Source organism: Accipiter gentilis, chromosome 6 (assembly GCF_929443795.1).
Source record: "Accipiter gentilis chromosome 6, bAccGen1.1, whole genome shotgun sequence".
Classification (NCBI taxonomy): Eukaryota; Metazoa; Chordata; class Aves; order Accipitriformes; family Accipitridae; genus Astur; species Astur gentilis.
Window position 1 is genome coordinate 19,008,620 of NC_064885.1, and position 12,980 is coordinate 19,021,599.

Consider the following 12,980-nt stretch of genomic DNA (forward strand, 5'->3'; position numbering starts at 1 on the left):
AAGAGGAAGCCAGAATAACTGCAAAATTCACCCAGAATTGCCTCCCTGTCAGTCAAGGAGAGCTGTACGTTGACCTTTCAAGAGACAGGTAGTCATCCTGCCAGGAGAGCAGTGACATGTAACAATTGGCTTGCTCGGGTCAGAAACGCCAAAGCACCATCACTGTCGTTGTGTAAACCCTTGGGGAAGGGAATATTCTTCCCCCTCTTTTGCAGCAGCCTCCCAAGTTGCTCGCATGGGGGGTACTTCCAATCAGCCGCTGTAAGTTGCCACTTGGTTTGTTAGCCCCCAGAGTGGGGCGGGCAGCTGGCCAATGCACCTGACCGAGCAAGTGCACTGGCCTCTGTGTGCAGTGGTTTGATATTTATTTTGCAATGTCCCTTGAGAGGCAGATGACACTCCTTGAACTTCAGCAGGGTTTTTACTGTTAACACCACCACATAACCACCCTGAGCCAACCTGTCGGGCTGCAGCTGGCTAGTGAGCTGGCAGTCTTGCTGGCCAGGCAGTGGGTGCCAAGGCAAGGGAAAAGACCAAGTCCAAAGCTCATCTCCTCTGGTGCCTGCCTTCCATGAGCCTAGACAAACATCAAGGCTCCCTCAGGTCTCAGATCACTCCAGGTCTAAATGTACAACCGGGGAGAGAAAGAGGAGCTTGCTGGGTGATGGTCTGTGGGAACAAGGAGGAGTGAGATCTTTACCATTGCAAACACCCTCCCCTGATGGACTGCAGCTGGGGAGAGGACGTGCTGTAACACAAACACACAATTTTCTAAACGCAGACCTTCACCAGCCTTAAATCATGCCCACTGGCTCCACAAGCCACTCTCAGCAATAGTTCTCATTTAAACCAGGAGCCACAGGTTTGCAAAACAGCTGAGTGACCCATGAGGTCCTCTTAAAAGAGATGCCCAGATCTGATCAGGCAATGCAGAATTTCCTGCAGAAGTGCCTGGTTGAAGTTCTCCAGCCTGTGTTGCACAGGAGATCAGACCACACCATCACAATGATATTTCTGGCTTTAAACTCAATGAAATGGACTGCTCTATACAGATACAACCCACTTTAAGAGACCTATAATCTTAGCTGAGTGAGAAAACAAAAATGAAATGAGCTCTTTTCTTATTTAAAATACAAGTCTAATTTTCCCATTCCTGGCAATGCCTGTAACTTCCCCCTCCCCATGTATTTGTTTAAGACACCTCTTTCTGTTTAGAAGTATATGATCCTGATTCCTTTGCTCTCCGCCCATGGAAACAGTTTTTGGCTAGTTTCTAGACTACCTCCCAAGGAGGGCTGCAAGTGCTTCTCCTGTGCTCTCACAAGTGCTTTGGTATGGATGAGGACGCAGCTCTGACAGTGTACAGGTGGCAGGATCTGTCCCTAAGCTTCAACACTTGGGAGGGAAGGAAGAATGACTTGAATGCAAAGTGTGGGCAATCCCAAATGAGCACAGGCAAGATGAACTCTCTAAGCTTTTGTTAGCCAGCCCAGCAGTGTCCTTTCTAATGGTATTAAAGCCCATCAAAATGTCCTGCAATAGCTTCTAGGTGTCAGATCATGGACAGAGAAACTGTGGTGTAAAATAGCCTCCAACAGTCCTTTCTTTACTCTCCAAACACTACTTCAGAGAGTTCAAAAGGTGCTGAGAGGCAGCTGTGCTGCAGCAGAGTAAGGTCATCTTACCCATCAGGTACTTCCACTCGGTGTTCAGGTCTGCTTGGTTGGCCAGGCAGCCCTTCACAACATTCAGGCAGTAGTTGTTGCACGGCTTCACACTGGACATGCCTCGGCAGTGCGGGCAGTACATCAGCTTCATGATGGCGCGAGTGCACTCATGGCTGAGAGATACCTGAGGGAGACAGATCAGAGTCAGACACACAGGCTGGTCGGGGGGGCATGTGGGTGAACTACCCTCTTCCCTGGGGTTAAAGAGCTTGGTGTGATCTGAAAGGCAGCATGGCTCCCTGGGCGTGTGGCCCTGGGAAAGCCGCTTCCCCTCTCACTGCCTGTCCCCCCCCCACCCCCCCCCCCGCTTCCTCGGGCGTCACTCCTGTTGGAGGGACAGGACCTCTGAGGCAGCTGCTAGTTCCTCGGGTTGTGTTTGAACCCAGGGTTCTGGGAAAAACCCGTGTGTGAGCACTATCCCCCTTCCAGCCTGGTCTGATGGCCACACAGACAGCCTGGGCTGTCCAGCGGCTGTAACTGTGACCCCAACACATGGTGCACATGTGCCCCTGGAGCCTCTGCAATCAGTGCCACAACTGTGCCCTTTCTGCAGGAAGGGTTTGTTGTCACTGTCTGGCAGATGCAGGTGTCCCACCACAAACTCCATCTCTGGCTTCCTGGGGGGATGCACCGTGGGGGCCTGGACATGGAAAGTTCTCAGCTGGCATCTTTGGAAAGGAGAATGGTGTTGGGGGAAGACTTGAACAATTCCAAAAATATGGGCAATTGAGAGCACTCGACACTGGGAAGTGATTGCTCTCTGAAACCACTTCAGGAGCCGCAGGCAGCCAGTGGCTCGCAGGCACTGCACGTGCAGCTGATGCTTTGCAGAGGTGACACTGGAGGTGGCTTTGCCACCTTTAATTAAACCACCCTGGTCCCATAAGCCCAGAGCCAGTGCAGGCGCAGAGCCCAGAAAGCACGGCAGCAGCCTCTGCAGCGTGTCAAAGTCCCCTAGACCGTCAGCCATGGGACAGTGTCCCTCTCTGATTGCCATGGGCAAAGGGCTGTCAGTGTAAGCTGAGGGATGAATAACAACCTAGCAGACCCTGCAGAGATGCTGGCAGAGCTCAGTGCTCCCCTGTCTTATTGCTAAAGTGTTTTATCCTTTGTGGTCTTTTTCCATCTTTGCTCTGATCCATTTGCAATTCCCCTGTCATTCTTTTAAAACCATTTACAAAAATAAACATAACTGACTGCATGCAAGTGTCTCTTGATACCAGGTACTCGGCACTCACAATGAGCCCAAAGGGGGAAAAGTGATCAAAGGGGCAAATTTTGACATGGAAAAATCCCTGAGCCTCGAGCTGCAGCTGCAATGCTGAGAACTGCCCCAATCTCTTTACTACTTGTGAAAAATACTTAGAACATGGCCTTTTAAGTTTCTTCAGGGGGACTCCAGTAAGATTCAGTTCTGAGGTACCCTTAGGAGAGCATGAACATGCTGAGCCCACTATCAGAGGTTGAGAGAGAAAAATCCCTAAGCTTCCTCCCTCCTGAAACTGCCTGCATGGTAGCATCTCACTTCCAGTCAGCCTTGGAAAACAGATGTTGGATGGTGCTGGGGCTTCATCAGGCAGGAATGCATTAAAATAACCTCATGAGAACCTTCTTCAGGACCAGAAGAAAAATCTCTACGTCTCAGAGAAAGAACCCAAATGGAGACTGCTCCCCAGCCTCGGCAGCCAGAGCAAGCCCTGAGAAGCCTGCAGATAAACACCGTGCTCCACTGCTGCCAGAGGTGCTGAGCCTTGCAGGAAACACCACACATGCCAAGGCTTCGCTCTGCTTCCTTGGCGAGCTTTATGCCTCCGTTCTGGGACAACTCCTGCAGACAGAAACCGGCGCCTGGCTGCCGTGCAGCTTTGCTGCCAGGAGATGGAGGCTTTGTCCCACCACACTGCCTGGGTACCGCTCACTTCATCCCCAGGAGAAGCCAACGGAGGCACAGCTGTCTCCAGCCTCAGTGATCTGAGGGGAGATGCGACAAAGCAGAGGGACAGGCAAACAAAAGAATAGTTTCTTTTTCATCTCAGGGTTTAAATAACCATGACTGAATAGTGACTGAAAAGACAACAGCTAAGAGCATGTTGAACACTAACACAGGCTGTAGCTGAAGACCTTCCAAAACCAGAGCATTTACACAGAAATCAGGAGATGTAGCTAGGAAGGGAGATGTGACCTCTCCTTCCCCAGACAGAGCATTTGCGCACATGAATTATATGGTGACGCTCCAACCAGAGCATGTAATCTGCACACACAATTGGGTCCTGAACACAACTTTATCTCCATGTTTTTCTGGTACGCCCCATCACCACTCATCCCGGCTTATCCAGCTGTGGCCATGGAGCACTGTAACCTCACACAGCACAAACTGGGCTGCAACATCCCGGGAGCTGCGGCACAAATGAGTCACATAGCTGGGCCCTGAAGTGTGAGACTTTCTACAGTACTGATGAGAACCAGGGAGCGGACGGATGGTTTGCCTGCACCCACATACATCTGTGGTTGCCCTGCGCAGACTTTTGGAGTGGAGGGAGCCGAAGTGCTTTGGCTGGAAAGTGGGATTGCAGCAGCCCCTGAGCAGGAAATGCCCCTGGGGCGGTGTGGGCCAGCCATCCAGTGGCAGAGAGGACAGCTACCAGCAGCTAGAAAACAAAGCTATTTGGTACCCTGCCAGAGCCCGTGGGGGACATGGAGAGAGGCAAGTGACAGATCTTGGCTCAGAAAAGCATCTCCAACATGCTTAGCTTTAAGGTACGGTGTAAACCCAGCCAACTATACTGGAGCTACCCAGGCGACCACAGCAAGCCTGTATTTAAATGAAGCTTGTGACAGGTCCAGTGGGCATTTCACAAGTATTTCTGCTCACAGAATTTATCTTGGTCTCTGCATTAATTTTTGTATGTGTCTTTTTCTGACAAAACAGAAAGGACCTTCACACCCTGAGCACAGCATTCCCTTGACCACTGGAGAGTAGTCATGCAGGGCCATCCATGCCCTGCCACCACACAGAGCTGTAGAAGAGGAGCAGCAGCGGGTGCCCACCTACTCCATCTGGCCGCTGGCACGACTGGCAAGCACGGGCAGCTGCCAAGGCTCCCCGTGACGCAGACAGCTGCCTGCCATCCTGCAACCCACCTCCCTCTGACCTCTCCATGGCTGTCAGCCAGCCAAAACCGCCTGTCCCCAGTTACACTGTCTGCATCCACACCGGTGCCCACAGAGCAGCCGCCTCCTGCCCGTGCAGCTCTTGTGGGCTGTTGCCACCTGCTTTGGGTCAGTGGGTGCAGGCAGAGCAGCAGGTGAACAACGGTTCAGCTGAGGCTCAGGCTCAGCTCCTGAGGGTCTGGGGGGGAAAAAAGCTGCTTTTGCACCTCAGCAAGGATCATTTCTGGATGTCAGAGAGAAGCTGTGTGTGTACTGCCAGCCTGTCACTCTTGCAAGGTGGCTTTGTGTCCTGGAGGCCAGTGGAGTGCCACACTGCCCCAGGTGCAGGGGGCCTGCAGCGTGCAGGCGAGGTGGCACCCCTCTCCCCTGCTCCCCTGTCCCAGAGCCTCTCCTCTGAAGATGAGCAGGTGACACATCCACCACCAGCTGTTGCTCGAACCTGGCAGGTGCCAAGTGTTCAACTTAATCTCTTGGCAGAAAGGATAAGTATTAATTTCTGCAGGTGGAAGAGGCCAGGCTCCACTCCCTTTCCCTAAAGAACAACCCAAACCTCTCCTGTTGGCAGCAGCACTCCTTTTTCACAGGCAGGCCGCAGAGGCGAACCAAAAACAGAGGGATGAGAGAGGAGGACGAGGAACTTCAGAGCATATTTTCTGCATGTTTTGCTTGGTCAGAGCTCAGTTCCTCATTGTTTCACCCAGCCAACGGACTTCTGCTCCACACAGAGCAGAGGAGAGCAAGGGCTTGGGGCTCCCACAGCCCCTCCCGGCCCCGATCCTGCACCATCCCTTTGGGGGACTTCAAACATCTCTTAGTCCTTGTGGATTAGTTTGCTGAAGAAAACTTCCAGGGTATTTTCAGGTATGCTGTATCCACACAGGGGAATCCCAGCCCCAGACCCTGTTAGGAGGGGCTGAGATTCCCTCCCCTGTATGCATACAGCAACACAACCATGCTGCAGGTCTCCTGCCTGCTCACCTCTCGGGCACAGCTAGCTCCAGCAGTGGCACTGGGGCGAAGAGCTCCTCAGGCTGGAGCTGTGAGACCATGTGCCCCCCCCATGGCAGCTTGTTCCAGATAAACACCCCCACACTAGAGAGTGAAGCAGTTTCTCCAGGCTGGGAAAGTCAAGACTGACATCCACCTGCACATCGAGATATCCTCACTTCATTGTCCTTCTGCTTTCACCCTTTAGCCTTTAAAAGGATCTGAAACATTATGACCTCCCCCCACTGCCCAACAGCTAATGGATGCCAGCTAAGACCTGATGGAGAGCCCCTCCAGCTTCCTAGTGCAGATTTGCAGCAACTGATAGATCAATAAGCAACGTCCTCTATTCATCACAGGTGGCCTGAAAGCAGGAACACACGAACTCCTGCAGATGGAGTGAAAGCTAACATAATTTCTTCATCTTTAAATGATCTGGCACAGCATGAAGACAGTACATTACAATAACTGATTTCTCTAAGTACCATCAACCTGGCCCAGCCTGTGGCTGGTTCTCCTTTAAGGACATAGGGTTCTCCTTTAACTTTAGTGGCACCTATAGTCTTTTCTTAGCTCAGTGACCTAGCGACTGCATTTAGATGTCAAGAGAACATGCACAATACATTGAAGAAGCCATTTCCCAGGGATCTGAAAAAAAAAATTATTACTGAGAGATACGGCTTGGAGCCAGGGCACTTCTCATTCAGTTGTCAGAGTTATAAATAAATACACAAAACAAAGCTAAGCCCAGCTTAAAAATACATTGTTCCTACGTCATTGCTCAGTTAAAATCCACATACTCTATTCTGATCCCAGTGACATCAGTGGGTACGGTCCCTTAAAGTGTAAGCCCGGTGATGAAGCGATATGGAAAAAATATTATCTTCTAAGATATACCCTAAATAGGGGACAAATCAGTATTGAGCAATAACTTGTTTTAATTAAAACTACTTTACAGCTGGGGATACAGTAGGTGATTCGAGTAGCAATGAGGTAATGCAACGGGAACAGGTGGCTGCCTCATAAAAAGCCCCATTCCACCACAAGCGCTGACATTTCAAGGAGGTTGTCATCAGGTATTATCCTGTGACTGTTGCTTGTAGCATGAGCGGAGCTCCGCGCTTTTCCATGGCTACTTTCCAAAGCCTGATGTGCCCATGCTTTGTTGATGGAGCCACCTGACCAGATGTGAATTGCTGGAGGCAAGCGCTTTGCCAGAGCAAAAGATCTTTGCAGACTCCCTTGTATCATGTCTCAGACGGAGCTGGAGCTTGCTCGCAGGTTTGCAGAGCTCACGGCACACCTGCCCAACGTGACTGCTGAGCTGGGGCTCACTGTGCAACTACTCAGCACCGGTGTTTGCACAGCAGCCAGCAGAGAATGGGCACGTGTGGAGATAATATGACAGAAAATTGAGAATACATAATTCTCAGCATTTGGTGTGGCATTGATTTCCCTAATTTTTCTTCCTCCTGAGCAACGTTTAAATCAATTACAGTAAAATTAATGACTTTTGCAAGCAATGTGCTGAGAAGATGGGCTGGTGGATTAGTTGCTAACTGGGTTCCTTGCCACCCCCCAGCCAATTTAGAAAACATTCAGTGTGAAAGGCTTCTAACAAAAAACAAAGCTCCTGCCATGTATTTCATTAATATGCTTTCCAAGCAGAGAATCACAGAAACACAGGAGGCTCAGGGGTAACAACCAGTCACCTACTCTGTCTCCCTGCACTGAGACACATTCGAGGAGAGCTAAGTTATCCTTCATATTACCTAAAACATAATTTCAGAAGTTATAAACTTTCTGAAGTGAAGATACAGGGAGATGAAACTACTTGTAGAAACGGAAAGCACTCAGCTCAAACAGGCAAGACACCCCTGCACAGACACTCGAGGGACTGAAGACACCTAAGTGCAGACAGTTCTTGGGATGGCCAGGGCTTTAGTCTCTGTAGGGCACATAGCAGAAGGGCAGCGCTCTGGTCAAAATGGGCTAGATATTTCCAGAGCATAGGAAAAAGCCTTCTTGTCCTTCCTCTGTGCCTTTAAAGAACAAATCAAGCTTGTGATTCGCATGTTCAACCCAAGTTACCCATCTTTGCACAGATACACATGCTCACACATAACCAAAGCATGTTTTACAGCCATGGGACACTTCCCTCTCACACCAACCATTATCTGCTCTTTCTTCCACTAAAGCACCTACCTAGGTTATATGTTGATTTTCCAAACAACACCTACTGATTTGTAGACCTCTTTTCAGCACAAGGTTTGGTGCAAGTCACAAGGGATGCAAAAGAGGGGTGCAATTCCTCCTGGCCTGACCCTGGACCTCTCTGAATCTACAATAGTGGGAGGTTTTTTTACCCTGCTGAACTGGGACCTCATTTGACAGGTCACACAGAAGAACAGAGAGGTGCAAAGAAGAGACACATTTTCTGCCATTACCCTAATGCCTACTGCTTGGAAATTATTCAAGAGCCTCCGAAACACCCTGGGTAATATCAGGGCACAGAAAGGACCACGGAAGTGATGATATGAGTCTTATATGTTACTGGGTTTTCACAAGCGCTCCGTCTCTCTTAGCTACAAGCCACTACACCCTCCTCACTCCAAAAAGCATTTCTTTATCCAAGCCAACTATCTCCTGAAAAGCTGGCTGGAAAGACCAAAGAACAAATTGTGGGAAGCAGAGAGGAAGGCCCTGGGGAAGAGTGACCAAGAGCCACTAGTGCTGGGGCAAGTTCCGTACATCATGTCCAGGAGTTACAGGGTCTTTTTGATCCTCCACGCAATGATCCTGTCTCCCCCTACCAGCTTCCTGAGTGTTGGAGAAAGGCTGAGCTTTAGGAAGCTACAGGCATCTGGAAAATCGTTTTAACAGTGGCAGTATCAAGCTGCTACTGCAGCAGCATGGCATGCGGTTTGGCTGTGCTGCTGCCTCTCGGGCACAGCACGCCTGGCTTTGGCTGGCTGTGAGGGGTGATCCCAGCTCTGCTCCTCCTGCAGCTGGCGGCAAAGCTCTTCCTGCGCCTATCAAGAGGTGGCCAGCTCCTTTGGCACCCAGAACCTGCAGCCAAGCTGCAGATGCTGCTTTTGAAGTGCTGGCTTCAAACAAGGAAAAGAGCAAAAAAAAAAAAAGAACCCCCCAACCCCTAATCCTTTCTCCTTTTGAAGCCTGGCTTAAAAGCAAATGAGAACCTGCAGCCTAGCTGCAACGTGATGGGACTCCTTGGCCTTCAGGGGCCTTTAAGTACATCTGAAAGGCATTTAACACCAATAAAATAAGCTGAGCTGTTGCTGTTATTCCTGGCCCCCCCCTCCCCTTGCACATTCACCCCCAGGCTGCTGTGAGCCATCTGTGCCTTGCTTCCCAAGGGAAGCAGGGTTAGGTAGAGAGGAGAGATTTGGGGATGGAGAAAGAGGCCTGGGTGAAAAATACAGGCTGCTGGAAGTGCTGTCAACCCCCTTGGCTTGTCACGGGGACACGGGCAGGTTGGCTGACGGAGGGAGAAGGCTGACCTAGTCCCTAACACTGTTGGTGGAGGTGGTGTTCTGTGGGCTCTGTCCCCTCTAAAAATTTTGTCCAAGGGAGTCTGAGGGTGGCATGCAGGGAGCTCCCTGCGGTGTGGTGTTCACTGAGCTGGACCATGTCCCTGCTGCATGGCTGCTCTCCTGGTCCCTTTCTGGCTCTAGCCTCCAAGGAGCAGTGCAGACCCAAGGTGGGCATGGGGACCTGTAGCTCTTGGCTGTGGTTTTGGTGTGATGGGGGGATGGTTGGGGTTAACCCAAAATACCTCCAGACACATCAGATATATGTCAAAATGTGCCTCCACTAACTCTCAGGTATATTTTTCGAGGTAGAAGGACCTACTGCCTGCATGGCCATCCTAACCTCCAGAAGCACCAGCTAAACCTAGAGACATCAGGCAACTTAGGTTTCCAAACCAACAGATGCTTTTAAAGCCAGCAGATAGCAGGCAGCTTTCTAGAGGCAGGCACGTGTGCTGGGCAGGTAGAGGCAGAAAGCATCTATAGCTGGAGACCTCCACAGGTTTGGGGGCTGAACAGAGCTATGCAGGTGGCTGCAGCTGAGGCATTCATAGCACCCTCACTTACCTTCTTGTGCATGTTTTAAAGACAGGTGATAGAAGTAAGGGAAGTTCTTCCCACCAGCTGTGAAAAAAACATTCTGGGGTAGTGTTTAAGAGAAAACAGGTCAGTTCTTCAATTCACAGATCAGGCTGTGTGCACTGGGAAATGCAGGTGGGTGTTCAGACCCACTCCAATTACCCCAAATCCCTCAGCTGGAACTGTACAGTTGGGATAAAGTTGTCAGTATGAAGAACAGCAGCTACAAAAAAAGGCAAAGCAGGGGAGCGGATCCTTCTGGGCCAGTGGTGAGGAGTGCTGCAGAGCTGCCTGTGGGACAATTGACAGCCCAGGAACTGTCTCAGAAAGCCAGCCTTGCCCTCCCTTTTATAACAAGACCAGCACTAGGAGGACAGGTTTGTGTTTCACCAGGGAGCTGGCCGGCTCTGTGATTGGGGCTATCTGCAACGTGGCAATTTCATGTTGGGAAACATTTCATTTTTACAGTCTCCCCACGGAAGGACTCTCAAATACTATGACCAAAAAAAGCAGGGCTGTGCTGTTCTTTGCATCTCCACGTGTGCAAGCCAGAAATCAGGGCCACGGCTGCTCTGTGCACCGGGCCATCAGCACCCAATTTCCCCGGTCAAAAGAGCGGGAGCTGCAGGTGCTCCCAGCCCTCTGCCAGCACAGGGGAGCTGGTGCAGGGAGCAGACCCTGCTCTCTCTGCCACATGGTCAGCAGCTGCCTTGTGCATGTTTATGCCAGCCCTGATGTAATTAGCACCTTGACATGTGTTAAATGAACCAAGCTTTCCAATCTTTCAGAATAAAATTCTAAAAGAAACAGCTGCAGGGCTGACAGAAATATGATTCTTTCAAAGTCTAATGAATTGTATAATCACTTCAGTCATTATTTTGCATCTTCCTTCCACAAATGCTCAGCCATGAGTCCTTGGAGCACAGTGAGTTTTAAGCCTCACCAAGCCCATCATTCAAGATACATCAAGCATGTTTCCAAACCCCTGTCAGGGATCAGAAAGCAAGCGGGGCGCAGGCGCAACGTGCTGGGTGGTGGCTGTGTGGGGGTCTCGTGGCAAGGCTAGGGCACAGGTGACTCCGCAATTCAGTTACCCTCTTGCTTTCACCTCCCTATGTTCAGCCCAGCACAGGGTGAGCGACACAGAGGATGGAGGCTGATGCCAAATCCATGCCCTTTGCGCTCCAGCAAACCGGAGCTACTGTTAAGCCTGAGGCCAGACACACTGCCTGGGTCCATCCCCACCAGCCCAGCAGCTAATGGCCATTCTGCAGACTCAGGAAAAAAACATAAAAAACCCAAAGGCTAGGGCAATCCTGCTAAACTGGGGCAGCGAAACAGGGGGCAGTTGGCCCTGTCTCCCTCTGCAGCCAATGGTGAGGGCACTTCCAGAGGGCAGTGATGATGGCTCCAGAAGGCAGTACAGCCTGCGAGGGACACCAGACCTGAGGGCAGGACTCACAGCTAACTGGGAGGATCTGCACCGTCAGATTCCTGTCTAGTGCCTAACTGCCTTCGGATATTAAAATGAGGAAGATTCATGTGGATAGACAGGCTGCTGTCATGCTCCTCTCCCTCCGGAGAAAAATACTGCAAGCCACCACCTGCCCATTCAACACACTCCCTGCTCTGTTCAACTGATGCAGTTATTTCCAGCTGGTACAATTTTCAATCCTTTGAAACCTAGACTCAATTGACTTTTAACTACCAGGTAAATATGGGAGACATATATCTGCTTGCCTGCATTATTTCTATTATATTCAGAACACCTATGGGTTTTTATCCCTGAAGGGTTGTGATTTAAACATAATAATGGATAGAAATACTGGAAAGTAATATGTGAAATACATAAGGATGTGTTCAAGACTGCATGCTCCCCATCCACCTCAATTTGAATCCGTCCAAACAAATTCCGACGTTATTGCAAAACTCTCTCCCGAGCTTTACATGCAGCGGTGCTGGAAAAGAGCAGTGGACTGTGAGAGGTGCGTGTGGGGCTGCAGGAGCTGCTGTACCAAGTTGTTTAAAGCAGGAAGGCAGCCGATGGCATGTCGGTGACTCGGGGAGCACAGCCAGCTTGGGGAAAGGGATATAAAGCTTCTGTGTTTGCAGAGGGAATCATGCTGACTGGGACTTAGATCTAAAATGTTTTGAGCCAGGCAATCCCACAAACAAACGGCCCAGGGGCAGCTCGCCAAGAAAACATGAGACACTTCAGCAGAGGTGACACTGACCTCGGCAAGGAAGGACACGTCCCGGCCCTCTGCACCTGTGGGCCCCGTGGTGCCCAGCAGTGGGGCAGGTCTTGACAGCTGTGCCAGCTGCTGCGCACAGGCAGGAGGGACCGAGCACAGGAACTAGTCCCTGAAGGTGCAAGAGCTTCTTTCAGCCTGTAGTCTAATATGGTGTTCACAGGCAGGAGTGTCTGAAGTACCACAGGCTTCTCAATTCCTGGCATTTCAGTCTGCTAGACCTGCAAAGGGTGCTTGTGGCATTTTCCACCCTATGAATTAATGCGGGGTCTGCAGCAGCACAAACTTTTAGCAAAGGCACCGACTAGTTAATTTTCAGAAAGCCCCATCTGTGGTTTGCAATGACAGTAGGGGAAAAAAAGAAAAAAACCAGCAAGCTCCAGCAGTTGCTGTTTGTACCTGGCTGTGGTGAGCTGCATCCTGCCTCCATCCCTACCAGTGACGCCAGCACCCTTGGGACATGCTGTTCGTGTCCCACACAGAGATCCCGCAGGACTCCGTCTCACATTAATTCCCCTCATTTTTTTAAAGCGGAGGCCAGCCCTGAGGCTGAACTCCTGGATGAATGGTATCTTCCTAAGCAGAGCTGTCTATAGATACAGGTAGTTGCCGTCTGAAGGTGAGAGGCTTATTAAATCCCATGCAAGCAAACAGATGATCTCCCTGAAGGAAAATGCTACCTCCCTTGGTGGGAGTAGGTCCCAGATGAGAGC

The 12,980-nt window shown here is 50.6% G+C and overlaps 1 protein-coding gene across 1 annotated transcript in view; it reads right to left on the reverse strand.

Annotated features, from left to right (window-relative positions):
- Positions 1-12,980, reverse strand: part of GPC1 (glypican 1) — a 221,038-nt gene that overhangs the window by 12,842 nt on the left and 195,216 nt on the right. Inside the window, exon 4 of the mRNA XM_049802193.1 lies at positions 1,686-1,851. Coding sequence (XP_049658150.1) covers positions 1,686-1,851 — 166 coding nt within the window. The remainder of the gene's footprint in view (positions 1-1,685; positions 1,852-12,980) is intronic.